Source organism: Peromyscus californicus, unplaced genomic scaffold (genome assembly GCF_007827085.1).
Source record: "Peromyscus californicus insignis strain IS unplaced genomic scaffold, ASM782708v3 Scaffold_5__1_contigs__length_169319896, whole genome shotgun sequence".
NCBI lineage: Eukaryota > Metazoa > Chordata > Mammalia > Rodentia > Cricetidae > Peromyscus > Peromyscus californicus.
Window position 1 is genome coordinate 21,795,677 of NW_026294573.1, and position 18,446 is coordinate 21,814,122.

An 18,446-nucleotide genomic window follows, 5' to 3' on the forward strand; every position below is an offset into this window, starting at 1 on the left:
ATATTTATTATGTCTACAGTGTTCTGCCTACATGTATGCCTGTACGCCAGATCTCATTATAGATGGCTGTGAGCTACCATGTGGTTGCTGGGAATTGAACTCAGCCAGTGCTCTTAACCTCTGAGCTATCTCTCCAGCCCTGACACTGGTAATTTCTAAGAGCATGGATCATATTGGTGTTCCAATGTACTGAACACCTCATATTGGACACCTCATATTGGACTCCCAAACACAAGCTCTTCTACCTGTGCAGTACAGCAGTTCTAGGGGCTGGAATTTCATACCACTCTCCTGCCTATGCTCTGTTTCCAACTACCAGTGCTCAGCAATCATGTGATCACTGAGATCCATCAGGTGACCAGGAGTCACACCAGTCCACTGCAAACCTCCTGGTGCTTATCTCCTATTGCTAGTACCTAACTAACAGTTTGGGATGTAATAAAGACACTGAACAACTTGTGTGTGTGTGCAAGCAAATGCCAGGAGGCATTAGATCCCCAGAACCGGAATTACTTATAGTTGTGAGCTGCCTGACATGCGTGCTTAGAAATGAACTCAGACCCCCTTGGAAAAATAGCAGGTGCTCATAACCTGCTAGGTCTCCCTACCCCCAGCCCCTTTTTGTGAGACAAGATTTCACTATGTAGTCCTGGCTGCCTAGAACCTGGTACATAGATCAGGTTGGCTCAGAACTCAAGAGATCCACCTGTCTCCTGAAACAAGCCACTTAATTGCTAAGTTATCATTTGAATTCCATGGAAAGACCCACCTAGACTACCAAAGCTTTATTGACCTGGTAACTAGAGGAAATTGAAAATCTGTGAAAGTACCCTATCATACATCCCAGACTGGAACATGTTTTTTGTTTTTCGAGACAGGGTTTCTCTGTGTAGCTTTGGAGCCTATCTTGGAATTCACTTTGTAGAACAGGCTGGCCTTGAACTCACAGAGATCCTCCTGTCTCTGTCTCCCAAATGCTGGGATTAAATGTGTGTGCCACCACACCCAGTTATGTTTTGTTTTTTCTTGTTCTCAGCAATTCCCTTTGTCTAAGAATGGATCCATAACTAATAACATAACTGGTTAGCTGACCCTTACCTATGGTGTGGCTCAAACTACTCCGTCTAGCAAACCACCAGATGTTCACCATCAGCAATCAGGGTGAGAGCTCATTTAGAAGTGAGCAGTTATTTGCAGGTTCCACATTATGAACTCCATCCCCAAGTTAGTTTTCATCCAAGACATCATTTACCTTTGACTTCTGTGAACTCATTTCCTCTACCACAAGAATAGCCTCTGTGAAGTCTCTCAGCAGACAGCCACCTCAGTTACATGATCACATACTGTCAAGCACCAACACTAAAGGCCCCATTCGTCAGTACTGCCAGGGGCTGAATAACCCTAGCCCAAGGTCTATTCATAATCCTTCATGGCAATGCCACATGCGCTGCACATCGACAACAACCCCTGAGGAAATAAGCCTGATGATCTGAGTTGGATCCCTGCAATGCACAGCGGAAGATGGGGGACTCTGTACGCAGAGAGAGGGAAAATATACCCCGTAAGTTGTGCTCTGACTTCCACACAGTAAGTAAATGGGAAAAACCAGTACCATCTCAAAAGCTATCACACCAAACTGTTTTATTACACATATGGACATTTATCTTACAAACAATGCAGTAACATTTCTTCCCCTCTGCCCTGTGAGGCCCCACACCAGAACCTCATGCTCACTTAAACCACTTTCAGCCGTGGACAAGACAAGGGGAAGGAAAGTGCAATTTTGAAAGTAACACCACAGACCGGAGTGGGAAACAAAAACAGGCAGAAGGTATGGGTTCTTTTTGTGGCCCGTGGCCCTGTTATTATTCATCACCTCAACAGGAAGCCTTTCAGGAACACAAGCTCTCAAGCATGACACAGTTCTGCCCTGCTCTCTGGGTTGTGTTCCTCTTTCAATTCCGTCCATCCAGCCTGGAGTCCTGACTAGCTTATCTGGAATTTCTGTTAAGGAATCCCACCCTGGTTTACTTCCTTCTCAACTGTCTGTCTCCTTTTGAACCTCTAAACAACACACGACAAAACAGAACAGCAGTGAGTTTCAAGAGGACATAAGATGAGACCTCCTCAATGAAACTTCTGTCCTAGAAGCCACTGGCCAAAACCTACAGAGCTGGAGACAACAGATGACGGAAAAACAGGAAATAGTTCAGGTACCTAATGAGCTCTAGTTACTCTGCATCTGTAGATTTAAAGTGATCATCATCCACAGTAGAATAAATGTGCCCCTCGTTGCACAGAAAATCCACTGCTTGCCTAGAAGGAAAAAAAAAGGGTGGGGGGTCCCATATTAAAACCAGTGCCTTTTGAATATAGCTAAATAAGCAACCATCACTTGTTTTTCACTTCCTATCCAAACTAAGAATTACTCAGTGATTTTGTTCATAGAAACCTCTTGCAGAGAAAAGCCAATTAAACCTCAGGATTGAGATTATCCATGCAGACAAGGGCTACCAGGGCTGCCTCAAGATCTCGGCCTCAAATTTCAAAAGGAATAGGGCCCCACTTAAAATGCCAATGTGGCTGACACAAGGACCCGAAGTCATAGTCAGCTTGAACATGAAATCCCTACTGTACCCAGGGGTCTAAGTCTGCCTTCCCTGGATTCAGGCCCCAGAATCACACTGAAATGCTTTTTGCCCTGCCTGTGGGCAGCAGAGAAACAGGAAGGGAAAGGTCATTCAGAAAGAGTGACTCCTCCAGATCCTCAGGTCCTCAGTGACATGTTTAGTGACAGGGAGAATTTACCCAGTGATTCTTACCTCATCACCAGTGACTCCGAGATGGGCATTATCTATCACCACTTTACAGCACAGGAATAGGAAACTGATTTGGACATTTCCTTTCCATCTAGACCTACAATTTTTTCCCCAAGACAGGATTTCTCTGTGTAACAAACAGTCCTGGCTGTCCTGGCACTTGCTCTGTAGACCAGGCTGGCCTCAAACTCACAGAGATCCACCTTCCCATGCCGCCCAAGTGCTGAGATTAAAGGCATGCACCGGCTAGGCCTACAATTATTAAATGGGCTTTTGTTTTGTTTTGAGACAGGGTCTCTTTATATAGTCATGGCTGTCCTGGAACTTGCTATATAGACCAGGCTGGCCTCGAACTCAAGAACCATGAGCACCATCTACTTATATATAGTCCATCTCAGCTCACTGCAATGGAACCAGGAGCCTGCTGCCTAAAACAGAAATGAGATCAAAGCAGGACTGCCCAATGCCTTCAGATCCAGAATAAATCAGCAAGTGGTGCAGCAGTGCCACCTGCAAGTCCTTTTGAAAGTTGGTCATAGCTGGTCAATTTCCCTCAACAGGCTGCAGGTGACAGCTTTCCTTTCTTCCTTTGGTGCAGGTCTCATGCAGTCCAGGTTGGCTTTGAACTCCTGATTCTCTACCTTTCAAGTGCTGAGACCACAGGTGAGGACCACCAACCCCAGCTCCAGCTTTACCTTTTACACTCACTTCTCATTATCAGCAAATAGACCGGTACAATTCTGGACCTCTAGGTCATGGACAGCAACACTTACTTGATTGAGGGTACAGGCATGTGTTGGAGCTGGTTCCTGAGATCCTGAAAGTTCAATCCTTCTGGTCTTGGGCAAGCCTTGATCAAATTCAGCACCTGACAGTTCAAATAAAGACTTCAGCAACTACTCTGAATCAGTTTACTTAAGTAAACCTGAGTCCTTACATAAGCAAAAAGAAGGGCTGGAGAGAGGGCTCAGGAGGAGCACTTGCAGAGAACCTGGGTTTATAGCCTCTCTAGCCTCCACTGGTATCAGGCCATGTGGACACACGGACAAGAAAGGATGGACGGACACAAACACAGACACACACTAAAAGGGGGGGGGGGGTATTGGTGTGAAGCAGGCACCAAGATAATTTAGATCATTTAAGAAGTAACAAAACATAGGCCTGCCTATGCTTCACAGGGGAAATAGGCATCTTACCTGGTTTTGGATCACAGTGAGGCCATTTGCTGGCATAAAGTTATTCCCACTGAAGGTTCCTGGTTCACCCATTCCTGGGTTGCTGATAGATGGTTTCCCTGCTGAAAGCTGAATTAAAAACAAGTTCAGAACATTAGAAAAGCCACCAAGTCAAGCCTACTTCAAATAACTTGCTAATAAACAGCAAGACACAATTTAGTTTTCCTAGCAACTGTTTATACAGGAAAGCTATAACAAGAAAAAATTTCAGAGAGGAAAGTAAAATAACCTCCTGAAGCACATATTCCCTCTCCCCTGAAAAGGATACTTCTGGCTTTGCGATTTCATGTGCGAGTTATGATTTCATTGAGACCCATTCAAGCAAGCATTTATTACGAAACATCACTGGGAGACAAAAGAACTTAGGTTTGCCTATAGGTGCAATACGGCTGTGGGTTCAATTCGCAACCCTATGAAGAAAGGGGGGACAGTTGCTCCACTCTTTTTAGTAACTCCTTTCTCTGCCCACCACTATCAGGATTACCTCAAATACTCCTCTGAATCCAGTTCTACCAAAGTCATCCATGACTTCTCAATCAGCAGACACTGCTGACCAATGCCCCCCAGACTTCTTCACACCAAATTCTTGGCTTCCCACTTACTCAAACTGTACCTTCTCAGTACCATTCATTTGCCCCATCTCCAAAGGCTAACAAGTTCCCCTCAGGATCCCATCCCAGACCTCTTTCTTTCTAGGCCACAAATCTTCACTACTGGTAGCCACCTAGGAATCAGAGACTTATGAATTAAATTCTTTCTTTCTTCTCTAAGGCTGCTTGTCAATATACTTCACCTCAATCAGCAGACCCCTTAGCAGAACTAATCCATCTTTGAGTCTCCATTCTTTCACTTTTCACAATTATTAATTTCTACCATCTATTAATCAGATTGACCATCCTCACCCCAGTCTCCTGACTGACACTTCGGGCCCAACCTAACCTTCTGAACTCTAATCAATCCCCCCATTACTACAACTCCTAAGTTCCGGTCTTCATGTCCTCCTTACTTGAGAACTTATTAAGTAGCTCCCTCTGCTGTAAAAAGGATATAAAACACTCAGACCAAGAATGCATGACTTAAACTAGTCAAAAGCTGTACTTTTCCAGCCCAGGCTGACCTCTCTGAGATCCACCCGCATCAACTTCTCAGGTGCTAGGACTACAGGCTTGTGTTACAGGTGCCTTTCCACCAAGCCGAGCTCGTCTTGCTTCCGTCGTGGCTTTAGCCTGTGTATGCAGAGGCCAGAGGCCAACCCGGACTGTTATTCCTCAAGTGTCACCCATTTTGTCCCCTTCTTCCTTTTGGAGATAGGGCCTCTCACTGGCTAGAACTTGACAAGTACACTAGGCTGGTTGGCCAGGAAGCTCCCACTCTGTTTTTGCCTCTCGGCATTGGGATTACAAGCACATGCCACCACATCCTGCTTAAACAACAACAAAAAACCTTTAAAAAAAACATTTATGTGTGTGTTGTGTGGGGGGGACATATATACATGCATGCCATGGCACGTATGTGGAACACAGAGAACAGTTTTCTCCTCTGATCATATGGAGTGCAGGATCCAACTCAACATAGTTAGGATGGCCATTTGCCTTTACCCGACAAGCCATTTCATTAGTCCATGTTCTGCTTTCTCCCAAAGGTTCTGGGGTCAAATTCATGTCCTTAAGCACTGTATCAAATGAGCCAGCTAGCCAAGCATTTGGCTTCAGCTTTTGACCATCCCCAACTGTAACAGCAACTGCTATTTCCAATACATGTCCCTTCATCTTTGCAGTACATTCTCTAAGTGTTGTCTCTACTGCACTGAGTGACAGACAGCAAATCTATCCTGCAAGGTTAAAGCATCAGTACATTATCCAGTCAACAAACGTTCATTAAATGTCCATGGTTGAGATGCTTTTATGCCGGGCGGTGGTGGTGGTGGTGGCGGACGCCTTTAATCCCAGCACTCGGGAGGCAGAAGCAGGCAGATCTCTGTGAGTTCGAGGCCAGCCTGGGCTACAGAGTGAGATTCAGGAAAGGCGCAAAGCTACAGAGAAACCCTGTCTCGAAAAACTAAAAGAGAGATGCTTTTATAATGTACAGCCTAGAAGCAAAAGCTATCTAGTTTGAGAATTTTTGCTCAGCTTTCTTAGAAGTACTGGGTGAGCAAGAACACAAAACTCTAAGAAACAATGAGTCTCATTTAGACTTAAAAAAAAAAAAGGCAAAGTTTAGGGAGAAAATGTTCTGAGGACCTAAGTAATTTTTGGGGGGATGGGGTGGAGGTGGTGGTATGTGTTCAATATTCTAAACATAACGAAATAAAAGCCAGAATAGAATAGCCTCTATGGGGCTGGAGAGATGGCTCAACAGTTAGAGCCCTTTCAGCTCTTCCAGAGGACCCGAATTTGGTTCCCAGCATGTGTTAGGATACTGCCGCCCCTCCAGCTGCATGGCCACACATGTGCAAGGGGTCTAATGTCATCAGTGCGCGCTACATAGTCACACAATCTGCACATGCATGGCATAGCTCCGTAAGCCCACCTGCACCTTAAGAAGCCCAACACAGACTCCTCCTCTCTCCTCTCTCCCGACACCCCCCCTCCCACAAGCGCTTCTTCCCCAGGCCTGGTTCTTTTGTCCCCCCTCCACCCCAAATAAAGCTCTGATACTGGGTTTTGTCGTGGCTCGTGACCTTTCCGCACAGTAACCAGTACCGCTTATGATTTTTAAAACAGCAGCATGCACTCCAGGTGGCAAACACCTGCTTATAACCCTCCTTCCAGGGGATCCCATGCTTGCTTCTGGCCTCTGCAGGTACCCTCACACAATCACATACATTTACATAAACACATGTAAATAAATACAGATAGTAATGTTTGTTTTCCCAGCAAAGGGAAAAAGCTGACTGCAGCTCACCTGGTTGTTGGATCTGCTGAGCATCATGTGTGAATTGACCACCTCGAGAATATGTGCAGTGAACTCATTCATATCTTCCAGGGGAATGATCTTAAAGGCCACCAAGCTCTTCTTGTTCTATTCAAGAAGAAAATGCAAGCAAAAGACAAAAATATTCAAGTCATTTTCTGAACAAACCACTGTCTTTTCCCTTAGCTGTATTTTTTCAATTTTGGGAAAATGCCTGTTACATACTTTTAAAAACCGTGTATAGGGGGCTGGAGAGATGGCTCAGTGGTTAAGAACACTGACTGTTCTTCCAGAGGTCCTAAGTTCAATTCCCAGCAACCTCATGATGGTGGTTCACAACCATCTATAATGAGATCTGGTGCCCTCTTCTGGCCTGCAGACATATATGCAGACAGAACACTGTACACATAATAAATAAATCTTAAAAAAAAAAAAAAAGTGTATGTGAGGGAGTTTGGTCTTCACCTCCCACCTCAAGATAGAGGTGCTTTTTCCACTAATGACAGTCTATGTTAGAGAGGATGCGGAGCAAAGTGAACACTCCTCCACTGTTGGTGGGAGTGCAAACTTGTACAACCACTGTGGAAATCAGTATGGCGGTTTCTCAGAAAATTGGGAATCGAACTACCTCAAGACCCAGCCATACCACTCTTGGGCATATACTCAAGGAATGCTCAACTATGTTCATAGCAGCACTATTCACAAAAGCCAGGAAACAACCTGGAAACAACCTAGATGCCCGTCGACTGAAGAATGGATTAAGAAAATGTGGTACATATACACAATGGAGTACTACTCAGCAGAGAAAAACAATGACAGCATGAAATTTGCAGGCAAATGATGGAACTAGAAAATATCATCCCGAGTGAAGTAACCCAAACCCAGAAGGACAAACATGGTATGTACTCACTAGATATAAAGCAAAGAACAATCAGACTGCAACCCACAGAACCAGGGAGGCTACACAGCAGGGGGGACCCTAGGATGACTGTGGCTTATAATAAGTTTGGTCTTACACAATTACTGGGCAAGCCTCAGTGAAACATTTCATTATTAGGATAAGAATTTGTACTGTATCAAGATGATAATAGATTAAAAAAAAAGACAGAGGTGGTTTTTCTACTATATTCACCTGACTAGGTAGGCCCACAGCTTCTAGGGATTCTGTCTCTGTCTCCCAACTCCCCATGGGTACATTACAGAGGCTCCTGCTATGCACCTGGCTTTAACACAACTGCTCGTGATTTTAACTCAAGAACTCAGGTCCCTCACACTTGAAAAATTTATCTGCCTCTGCCTCCTGGGTACTGAGAATAATGGTATGTGCCACCACATGTGGCTCCAATGTCTGTTTAAAGATAAAAACTTAGCTACTTCCTCTCAATGAAGAGAACAAAATATCTTCCCATTTAATGTATTTTCCTAATGACATAAATTCAGAAATGCTTCATGTTAAAAAATAAATAAATAAATTTGTTTTGAGACAGGGTTTTTCTGTTTAACAGCCCTGGATATCCTGGAACTCACTCTGTAGACCAGGCTGGCCTCGAACTCAGAGATCTGACTGCCTCTGCCTCATGAGTGCTGGGATCAAAGACATGCATCACCACCACCTGGCAGGAAACTTTTTTGTTGTTTTTGAGGCCAGGTCTTACTATTAACACTGGAACTTGAGCCGGACAGTGGTGGCGCACACCTTTAACCGCAGCACTCGGTAAAGCAGAGCCAGGCAGATCTCTGTGAGTTTGAGGCCAGACTGGTCTACAAATCGAGTTCCAGGACAACTAGGACTGTTTGTTACACAGAAAAACTGCCTGGAAAAATCAAAAAAACAAAACAAAAACACTGGAACTCACTATCTAGGACCAGGCTGGCCTTGAACTCAGATCTGCTTGCCTCTACTTCCCAACTGCTGGGGTTAAAGGTCTGTGCCACAATGTCCTGCTTTGTGCAAATATCTTAATACAACCATCTTTTAAAATCTAAAGATGAGTATATTCGTGTACATAACTACAGGCATTTGCATGCCAATAGCTTACATGTGTAAATCAGAGGACAATCTTGAGTGTTGGTCTAGCCTTCTACCTTGAGACAGGTTCTCTTCTTGTTCACCAATGTGTATGTCAAGCCAGCCTGCCTGTGAGCTTTCCAGGACCTGTCTCCACCTCCTTTTTCTCCATGAGAGTGCTGAGGTTACAGGTGTGCATTTCCAAGTCTGGTGACTATGGTTTACTTTGGTTAGGAGGATACAAACTCAGGTCTTCATCTAAGCCATACCCAGTCTCTGGAGCTACCATTTATTTGACTTACCTGGAAAGACCTGAGGTGGCCGGCCACTTTCACATATGTTTCCGGAGGAACCACAGTGTTCTCTCCACTGACATCCTAACAGAGAAAATATAAACACATCACTATGTTTTCTATTTACTTTTAATTTTTTGATAAGGTCTCACGTAACACAAGTTCAACTTCAAACTTAATACATAGCCAAGGCTGACTGAACTTCTGATCTTCTTGCCTCGATCTCCCACGTACTAGAGCACAGGCCTGTGCTACCATATCCAGCTTATTTGGTACGGGAAACAGAACTCCCAGTTCTTTTGCTACTGTTTGTTTTAAGATTTGTGTGACTGGGTCCTCTAAATGTAGTCCAGGTATTCTGGAACTATTAACTCAGAATGGTCTAGAACTTACAGCAATCCTTCATATTTAGCTTACTTAATGGAGTATAACAGGCGTGAGCCACCACACCAGACTAGTCAACAGTCTTTAATTTTTTTTTTTTTTTAAAAACATGGATGCCAAGAATTGAATTCGGGTCCTCTGGAAGAGCAACCAATGCTCTTAACTGCTGAGTCATTTCTGCAGCCTGCCTGATCAACACCCTTGAACTAAATCTTAGTACACATCTTTGTCTCCTTAATGTAAATTCCTAGAAGTGGATTTGTAGGTCAACTTTTTTTTTTTTTTTTTTTTTTTTGGTGTTTCAAGACAGGTTTGTGTGTGTGTGTGTGTGTGTGTGTGTGTGTGTGTGTGTGTAGCCTTGCCAGTCCTGGAACTTGCTCTGTAAGATCAGCCTGGCCTCGAACTCAGAGATTCACCCGCCTCTGTCTCCCAAGTGCTGGAATTAAAGGCTTGCATCACCATGCCAAACAAGGTCAATTTTTTTAACTGAGGGGTTTCAGTACAGGGTGAGCTTTGGTCAAGTACACCAGTTTATACTCATACTGTCAAGGTTGTACAGTAGCCATTTCCTTATTTAAAAAAAAAAATAACACGACAAGTCAACAAATGGTTATTTTCTAGATGTCACAAACACTGGGCTAGGACAATTCTGACCCAAATTAGAACTCTGTCATTCATTTCCAATGCTTACTAAGTCTGACCTGTATCATTACTGCCATTTTTATCTGGCCCTTTATAAATGACCTGTGTATCTGTCTCTGCTCATTGTCTAAGGTGTAGTACTTCTTTTAACTTTACAGAGCTTTTTATTAAACTCTTTCAGTATGTCCCAGTATGCTTCCCATTCATTTAAGCAGTACTTATTCAAGGCCCACTGTGTGATAGGCACTATTCTAGGTGTTGGGGACAGTGATGACCAAAAGAAAATGCTTTTCTCAGAGAATTTACTTTTTACTGTCTTCTGTCACTTGCCTTTAAATCTTACACAGTATTTTAGGTGGTTTTAAATTTTTATGTGGTCATGCTGGGCGGTGGTGGCGCACGCCAGGCGGATCTCTGAGTTCGAGGCCAGCCTGATCTACAGCGCGAGATCCAGGAAAGGCGCAAAGCTACACAGAGAAACCCTGTCTCGAAAAACCAAAAAAAAAAAAAAAAAAATTTTTATGTGGTCAAATCTATTGCGTTCTCATTTTTGGGGTTCTTACCTTTGGTATTTTACTCATGTATTTTTACACTAAGAAAATGCTTCAAAAGGTTATATTGAAAAGCTGAACATCCAAAGTCCCAAAGTAGTTCCACCTTGATACAGGACACTTACATCTGTGTCAACCCACTGGCGAACATCCATGGGTGCAGCAGTCATATCATCTATTTTATAAACAATATTGGTCGGAGCCTTCTCTGCATGTCTGATTATTCCCACAATAGTGACCTGATTAGAAAAAGAAAACAAACGAAAAGGTCTGATTTACCTGAAAACCAAAGCAAAATGTACATATAAACATAATCAATTAGAAAAAAAAAATTTCTTGAGATAGTCTCTCTATGCAGCCCTGCCAGGCCTAAAGCTTGTTTCAAGGATCGGACTGGCCTCACATTTTGTGGTAATTCTCCTACCTGCCTCTACAGGTGTGAGGTACCATGCCCAGTCCAAAAATTTACCTGTTTTTATTTATTTATCTGAGTGAGCAAGGCTTGTTGTAGAATATTATTTTAAGATATATTACACTTGTTTATGCTGTGGAACATTTATTTAATGATGCAAAGATGTGATACATTTTTTTTATATTGCATTTGTTTAATTCTGTGAAGTTGTGTTACTCTGCCTGTCTAAAACACCTGACTGGTCTAATAAAGAGCTGAATCCAATAGCTAGGCAGGAGTGTTGTTTGAATCTCAGATGATCTTTTAATAAAAAACCCAGAGCCAAATATCAGGGTGAACCAGGCGGCAGCGGTGGCGGCGGCACACGCCTTTAATCCCAGCACTCGGGAAGCAGAGGCAGGCAGATCTCTGTGAGTTCGAGGCTAGCCTGGGTTACAGAGCGAGTTCCAGGACAGGCACCAAAGCTACAGCGAAAAACCAAAACCAAAAAACAACAACAACAACAACAAAACAAAAAACAAAAAACTCCACAAATATCAGGGTAAAAGCTGAAAGATCAGAGAAGCAGAGCAGCCAACCACTAGTTCTTACCTCTACAAAATCCTCAGCCTAAAGAGAATGAGTTCCTGATTCCTCATGCCTTATATACCTTTCTCTGCCCTGCCATTACTTCCTGGGATTAAAGGTGTGTGTGCTTCCCAAGCAAAGGCATGAGCTCTCAAGTGCTGGGATTAAAGGTGTGTGCCACCACTGCCTGGCTGTGTCTGATCTAGTGGCTGGTTCTGTCCTCTGATCCTCAGGCAAGTTTTATTATGGTACACAATATATTGCCACACAAGAGAAAGGATGGGCAGGGTGGAAGGCAGAGAGAATAAACAGGAGGAGAAATCTGGGAAGAAAAGATCAAGGAGAAAAGAAGGGGCCAGCCACCCAGCCAGATATGGAATAAAAAGGAAAGAAAAGATATACAGAAACAGGGAAAGGTAAAAACCCAGAGGCAAAAGATAGATGGGATAATTGAAGAAAAGTTGAGGGGGGAGGCATTGAGGGGAGGGAATGGAGGATGGGTACATGAGGATCAGGATGGCCGAGTTGGGGGGAGGTTCGGAGGAGAGCAGTGAAAACAATATTTTGATAGAGGGGGCCATTATAGGGTTAGGGAGAAACCTGGTGCCAGGAATTCACAAGGATGACCCCAGCTAAGATTCCTAGCAATAGTGGAGAGGGTGCCTGAACTGGCCATCTCCTGTAATCAGATTGGTGACTACCCTAATTGTCATCACAGAACCTTCATCCAGTAACTGATGGAGGCAGATACAGAGATCCACAGCCAAGCACTGGGCTGAGCTCTGGGAGTCATGTTGAAGAAAGAGAGGAGGGATTCTATGAGCAAGGGAGAGTCAAGATCACAAAGGGGAAACTCACAGAACCAGCTGACCCAAGCTCACAGACTCCAGACTGATGGCTAGGGAGCCTGCATGGGACCGACCTAAGCCCTCTGCATGTGAGTGATAGTTGTGTAGCTTGGTCTGTTTGTGGGGCCCCTAGCAGTGGGACCAAGATCTGTCCCTGGCACATGAGCTGGCTTTTTGGAACCTATTCCCTATGGTGGGATGCCTCGCTCAGCCTTGATGCAGAGGGAAGCTTGGTCCTGCCTCAACTTGGTATGGAACACTTTGCTGACTCTCATGGGAGGCCTTACCCTTTCTGAGGAATGAACGGTGTGTGAGCGTGTTCGTGGTGTAGAAAGGAGGTGGAGGGGAGGGAACAGGATGAGAGGATGGAGGGGAAACTGTGGTTGGTATGTAAAATATATTTAAAAAATTTTAAAAAAAAGAAAGGAAAGAAAAGCTGACTAGGTGCTTGAAGAGATGGCTCACTGGCTGCCCTTCCAGAGGTCCTGAGTTCAATTCCCAGCAACCACATGGTGGCTCACAACCATCTGTAATGAGATCTGGTGCCCTCTTCTGGCCTACATAATAAATACATAAACCTTAAAAAAGAAAAGCTGGCTAGAAACAAGCCAAGCTAAGGCCGGGAACAAGTTTCTGTGTGTAGTTATTTTGGGAGCTGGGTGGAGGGCCCCACAAAGAGCAAAGAGTCAACAGAGTAAAAAATAACCAACAACAAAAACAAAAAGCAAACAAACAAACAAAAAAGCCAAGCATGGTAGTTCACACCTTTAATTCCAGCACTGGGGAGGTAGACAGAGTTGGAAGCCAGCCTGGTCTACAAATTGAGTTCCAGGATAGCCAGGGCTGTTACACAGATGAAACCATGTCTCAAAAAACCAAAAAATAAAAAATACTTTTTAGAAAAATATAGTTATTACTATTGGGTTACATGTGTCATGATGCAGATGTCAGAGGATATGTTAGGACACTAGTCCTTTTTCCAATGTAGAACCTGGAGACTGAACTGAGAGCATCAGACTGTGCAAAAAGTCCAAGAACTTTTATCCAGAGCATGTTATTGGCTATATACTTTTAAACTTAGCAAGTCTTTTTTTCTTTCTTTCCCCCCCCCCCTTTTTTTGTGTGTGTATGTGTGTGAGTGAGTGTTTTTTTTTGGGGGGGGGGGAGTTCAAGACAGGATTCCTCTGTAACAGCTCTTGCTGTCCTGGAACTCACTCTGTAGACCAGGCTGGCCTTAAAGGATATTGGGATCTTATCTCTGGTCCTCATGCTTGGACAGCCATCTTTCCAACCCCTTATGTCTTATCACTAAGTGTTTCTTCCACATTTAAATACCTGTGAAATCTCAACATTCCCAATTTTGAACACTTCATCAGTCAGAGTAGCAGAAAGCAGCTGAGATATGGTACAGGGCACAATGTGCTGGGCTCGGACTCTCTGAAAAGGAAAAGTATGCAGAAAGTCAATCCTAGAGATAACACTGTTCACTTAATATTTGCTATGTGCCAAGCACTTTGAATGTTCAAAACCAAATTCTCCTTACTTCAGAGATAGAAAACAAGGTCAGAAAATTAACACATACTGCATTTGATTCCCCTGCCTCTGCCATCCAAAGTGCTAAGATTCAAAGTGTGTGCCACCACACATGGCAAATGCCACACTTTTAAATTCAAATCCATACTGATCTGATGCTAGAACTCCAGGTGAAGAGATGTTTGCATTATACTGTGGGTTCACAAAGAAAAGGTCAAACTAGAGCAAGACAACACAGGATAGCCCGCCTTCAGAACAAACCTTTAAGAGTTCAAGGTCAGCCTGGTCTATAGTGCAAGTTCCAGGCTATACAGAGAAAGCCTGTCTTGGGGTTGGGGACAGAAAGAACACATATCAGCTATAGCAAGAGCAAGCTGTTCAAGACACCACTGAGGTGTAAAGTTTTGTCTAAAGGACTGAGAAAGGACAAGCAAAAAAAGAACTTAGGAGATGCTCAGGTTTCCTGATAAAACAGATGGCAGTTTCTGTAGAAAAATGGGGTGAGTTTAGCCTCACAGGCCATCTTAAAAGAGCAGAGTAAGATAGAGTGGGCAAAAGAGCATTTAATGAAGACACACAAATCACCTCTCAGAACTGGGTTCTGTTTTTGGTTTTTTGAAACAGGGTTCCTGTGCAGACCAGGCTGGCCTCAAACTCAGAGATCCACCAGCCTCTGTCTCCCAAGTTCTGAGATTAAAGAAAGGTATGGACCATTCTTTCCACACAGCAATGTAACTTTTATTTTGCCTATCACTGGTGTGAGGTAGTCTGAGTGACACACAGATGAAAGAAGCCAGGTATCGCATGGCTACAGGTGCAATTACTTAGAAGGCTAATACAATGTATGGGTCTGTACACCATGTACACGTCTGGTGTCTGAGGAAGCTAAAAGAATGTCACATCCCCTGGGATTGTCGTTACAGATGGTTGGATGCCAGAATCAAACCCAGGTCCCCTGGAAGAGCAGCCCTCCAAAATAACAAACAAGCAAGCCAGTAAGTAAAAGGGGGAGGAAGGAAAGATGCAGCCCAGCGGTGTAGCACTTGCTTAATGAGTCCAGGCCTTAAATGCTTGTCTAGTACTGCCAGGAGAAGAACAGAAGGAAGGCAGGTACAGAAGGAGGGACGGCACTGGAGATGCGGCTGCGGCAGTAGAGTGCTTCAACATGCAGAAGCCCTGAGAGTCCACAGAACTACAATGGTGTATGTCTATAGTCTCAGCACTTGGGAAGAGGAGCAGATCATCAGCTACCTAGTGAGTTCAAAGCCAGCTTGAACTGCAGAACACAGAAATAAATATATAAGCAAATTTAAACAATAATAAAGAGTTGCTGAGCCAAGTGGCAGACACCTGTAATCCAGCACTCAGGAGTCAGGTAATAGGACCGATCGCCAAAAATTCATGGTCTACACAGAGTAAGTTCCAGGCTACCCACAGCTAGTGAAAGCTTGTCTCAAAATTAAAACAAACAAAACATCACAAAAGACAAGCTTTCAACTCAACATTATTTCTGACTTCGCAGAATCACTAATGTAAATAACAAAACCTCATCCTGCTACATTACAGAATGAAATGCCCTATGTGGGAATCTAAAACAAAAACATTTACCGGTAATTTCAACCTTCAGAAACATACAGACAGGATGGTTCCCAGCTACCTGGGAAATTGAGGCAGAAAGGCAGGAAGATCACTCCAGCCGTATAGGTTCAAAGCCAGCCTGGGTAACAGAGGTACACCGCACCTCAAAAAAATTAAAAAAGGGTAAAGAACAGGCAAAGGGCAAATATTCGGTCAGCCTCATCCAAGGACTACCTGCCGCTCCAGTCCCAGTTAGGATGAGCCTTTGCTCCCAGCACCAGAGTCAGAGGCAGGTGGATCCCCCAGTTCCAGGTCATCCAGGGCTATATTGTGAGCCTGTCTCAAAAACCAACCCCCCAAACTCTCAGTCTCATACAAGGGATATGTACAGGGCAGGGAAAGCAGAGCAGATTAAAGATGACAGTGTTCTTCCTGTTAGACATCAACAGGAAATAAAGTCTGTTCGGAACACAGTGGACTCTTGCCGTCCAAGGGTGTAGCAGTGCCAACTGTGGCCTGAGAGCTGACAACACAGCCATGTTAACTCTGCTAAAGCATACTTTCCAGTGCTAGGACCAGGAGAGGAGGCCGGGCCAACCCCAGCACACTTGCCACACAACGTTTTAGGGGGTAAAAAAAAAAAAAAAAGATTTTTCTTTTTTACACACTTCACCATCTATCTACAGGGCAGATAACGGACAGCTTTTGTACAAGTTCGAGTGCGCCATCCTCCCGCACGTCCTCTCACGGACGAGTCGGGAACTTCGGCAGGAAAACGGGTGAACACGGAGCCGTCCCGCTACGTACCGATTTCTTCTCGGCCTGCGACGGGGTGGGCGAGCCGAAGCCGCCGGGGGACTGCGTGTAGCCGCCCGCTCCGCCGTAGCTGGAGCCGCCGAAGCTTTCGAATCCGCCTGGGCGTGAACGACAGTTCTCAGCGTCCGCGCGGCGACCCGCGGGCTCCCTCGGTGTCCCCCGCCCCGGCCCTCACTCGTCGCCGCGGCCTCGGGGCCTCTCGCTGCGGCCCCGCCACCCTCCCCGCCCCGCGAGGCTCGCCCACCCCCGACCCCCGCGCGCCACCCTCCGCCTCCTCCCCCGCACGCCCGCCCGCCATTACTATTCCACATCCTGGTCTTTTCCTGAGAAGGAGGCCGAGGGAACTGCGGTCCCGAGGGCTCGGCGGACACTTCGGAACTCAGCACCGCTCCGGCGTGGCGGCGTTGTATCTACTTTACACTGGCGCCACAAACTCCTTCCCGCGAAGGGCGAACCAATCAGCGCCCAAGACACATCTCGTCTCAGCCAATCAGGACTCACGACTCTTCCGCTTTTTCCGGTATCAAGGCCATGCTCCCGAAAAACGTACTGCCCCAAGAAGGGATGGAAGCCTCAGCGGCCACCTTTACTGAGGGCAAAACCCTGATAGGACGGTATTTCAATAACTCAACCAATCAAAGCAATACTTCCGGGGCGTATAAAGTCAGCCTTGTCAAGAGCGCGACTGCTTACACCACTTCCGATGTTTGGTAGCCTATGCCGGCCAAACTGCCAGTTTCCAGGCAAAGCTGAGTTTTAGAGGCTGTGGTACAAGTCACGCTTTCGACGTTGGCGCTCCGTTGTGACACGCTATTTGCACACCTCACAGACTCACAGTACTAGCCTCACAGGACCTCGTGGGGTTATTTATTTTCTATGAGAGATGAAAATCACCAGGTGTGGCGATTTAATCTCAGTACTCGGGAGGCTGAGGCGGGAGGATCTCTGTGAGTTCGAGTCCAGCCTGGTCTGCATAGCGAATTCCAGGCCAGCCAGGACTACATAGTGAAACGCTGCCTCAAAAATTTAAATAAAATAATTTCCTGTAGAACGATGTGATCGTCTCTATTGAACCTGTAAGAAACCTTATGGAGTCTAGCAAGAAGGCTCAGCAAGCCAGACTATTTGAGGTCGATCCCTGAGACCTTCATGGTGGAAGGAGATGCTCAGCAGTTAATCCCACCAAATGAGAATAAAGAACATTACCCAAATTCTTTGGTCAAATTAAGCAAGCTTTATTTTCTGTCAGACAGGGCTATCTCCCTAAAGAGGGGTTTGAGAAAATAGCATCAAACACAGGAGAAAGTGAGATTTATATAGCCAAAAAAAACCCTGCAAGAATAGGGGTTTTTCAAGGGTTGGGGGATTTTCAGAGGAATTGTAATTATATAGAAACTTGGCTGCACGTTCCAAAATTATTTGGCAGAACATCTTATCAAGGTGGAGATCAGGGTGTGGAACACATCAAATTCCAGAAAATGGGTCAAGACCTGGTAAAATTTAAGTTTTACAGGAAACAGGAATAAACTTATTTTAACCTTGTAATAAGACACTTTCTAATCTTAAAATGGGGTCAGGCTGGTCCCTCACAACTCCCAAAAGTTACCCTCTACATGCACACACACACACACACACACACACACACACACTTGTAGCCAGGGGTATACACATACATGAGTGTTTTAAAAGAAAGAAACCTAAGCTGGGTGGTGGTGGCACAGGCCTTTGATCCTAGCACTCAGTAGGCAGAGGCAGGCTGATCTCTGAGTTCCAGGCCAGCCTGATCTACAGAATGAGTTTTTGAACAGTCAGGACTACACAGAGAAACCTTGTCTTGAAAAACCAAA

At 44.8% G+C, this 18,446-nt stretch overlaps 1 protein-coding gene across 1 annotated transcript; it reads right to left on the minus strand.

Moving 5' to 3' along the window:
- Nucleotides 1-1,619: 1,619 nt before the first annotated feature.
- Rpa2 (replication protein A2) lies at nucleotides 1,620-17,035 on the minus strand. Its single transcript, XM_052717730.1, has 9 exons — nucleotides 16,901-17,035; nucleotides 16,591-16,697; nucleotides 14,008-14,109; nucleotides 10,971-11,084; nucleotides 9,278-9,352; nucleotides 6,959-7,075; nucleotides 4,016-4,123; nucleotides 3,593-3,687; nucleotides 1,620-2,316 (listed from the first exon to the last, which is right to left on the minus strand). Exons 1-9 carry the CDS (start codon nucleotides 16,908-16,910, stop codon nucleotides 2,232-2,234), a joined length of 813 nt encoding a protein of 270 aa, XP_052573690.1. The 5' UTR covers nucleotides 16,911-17,035; the 3' UTR covers nucleotides 1,620-2,231.
- Nucleotides 17,036-18,446: the final 1,411 nt, after the last annotated feature.

Excerpts from the sequence above, each read along its gene's own strand:
- Rpa2 (XM_052717730.1), bottom strand. Across the intron at positions 11,085-14,007 it reads GGAATGTTGAGATTTCACAG|GTCACTATTGTGGGAATAAT; the intron begins GTATTTAAATGT and ends TTTTCTAATCAG. Across the intron at positions 3,688-4,015 it reads TCACTGTGATCCAAAACCAG|GTGCTGAATTTGATCAAGGC; the intron begins GTAAGATGCCTA and ends TTGAACTGTCAG.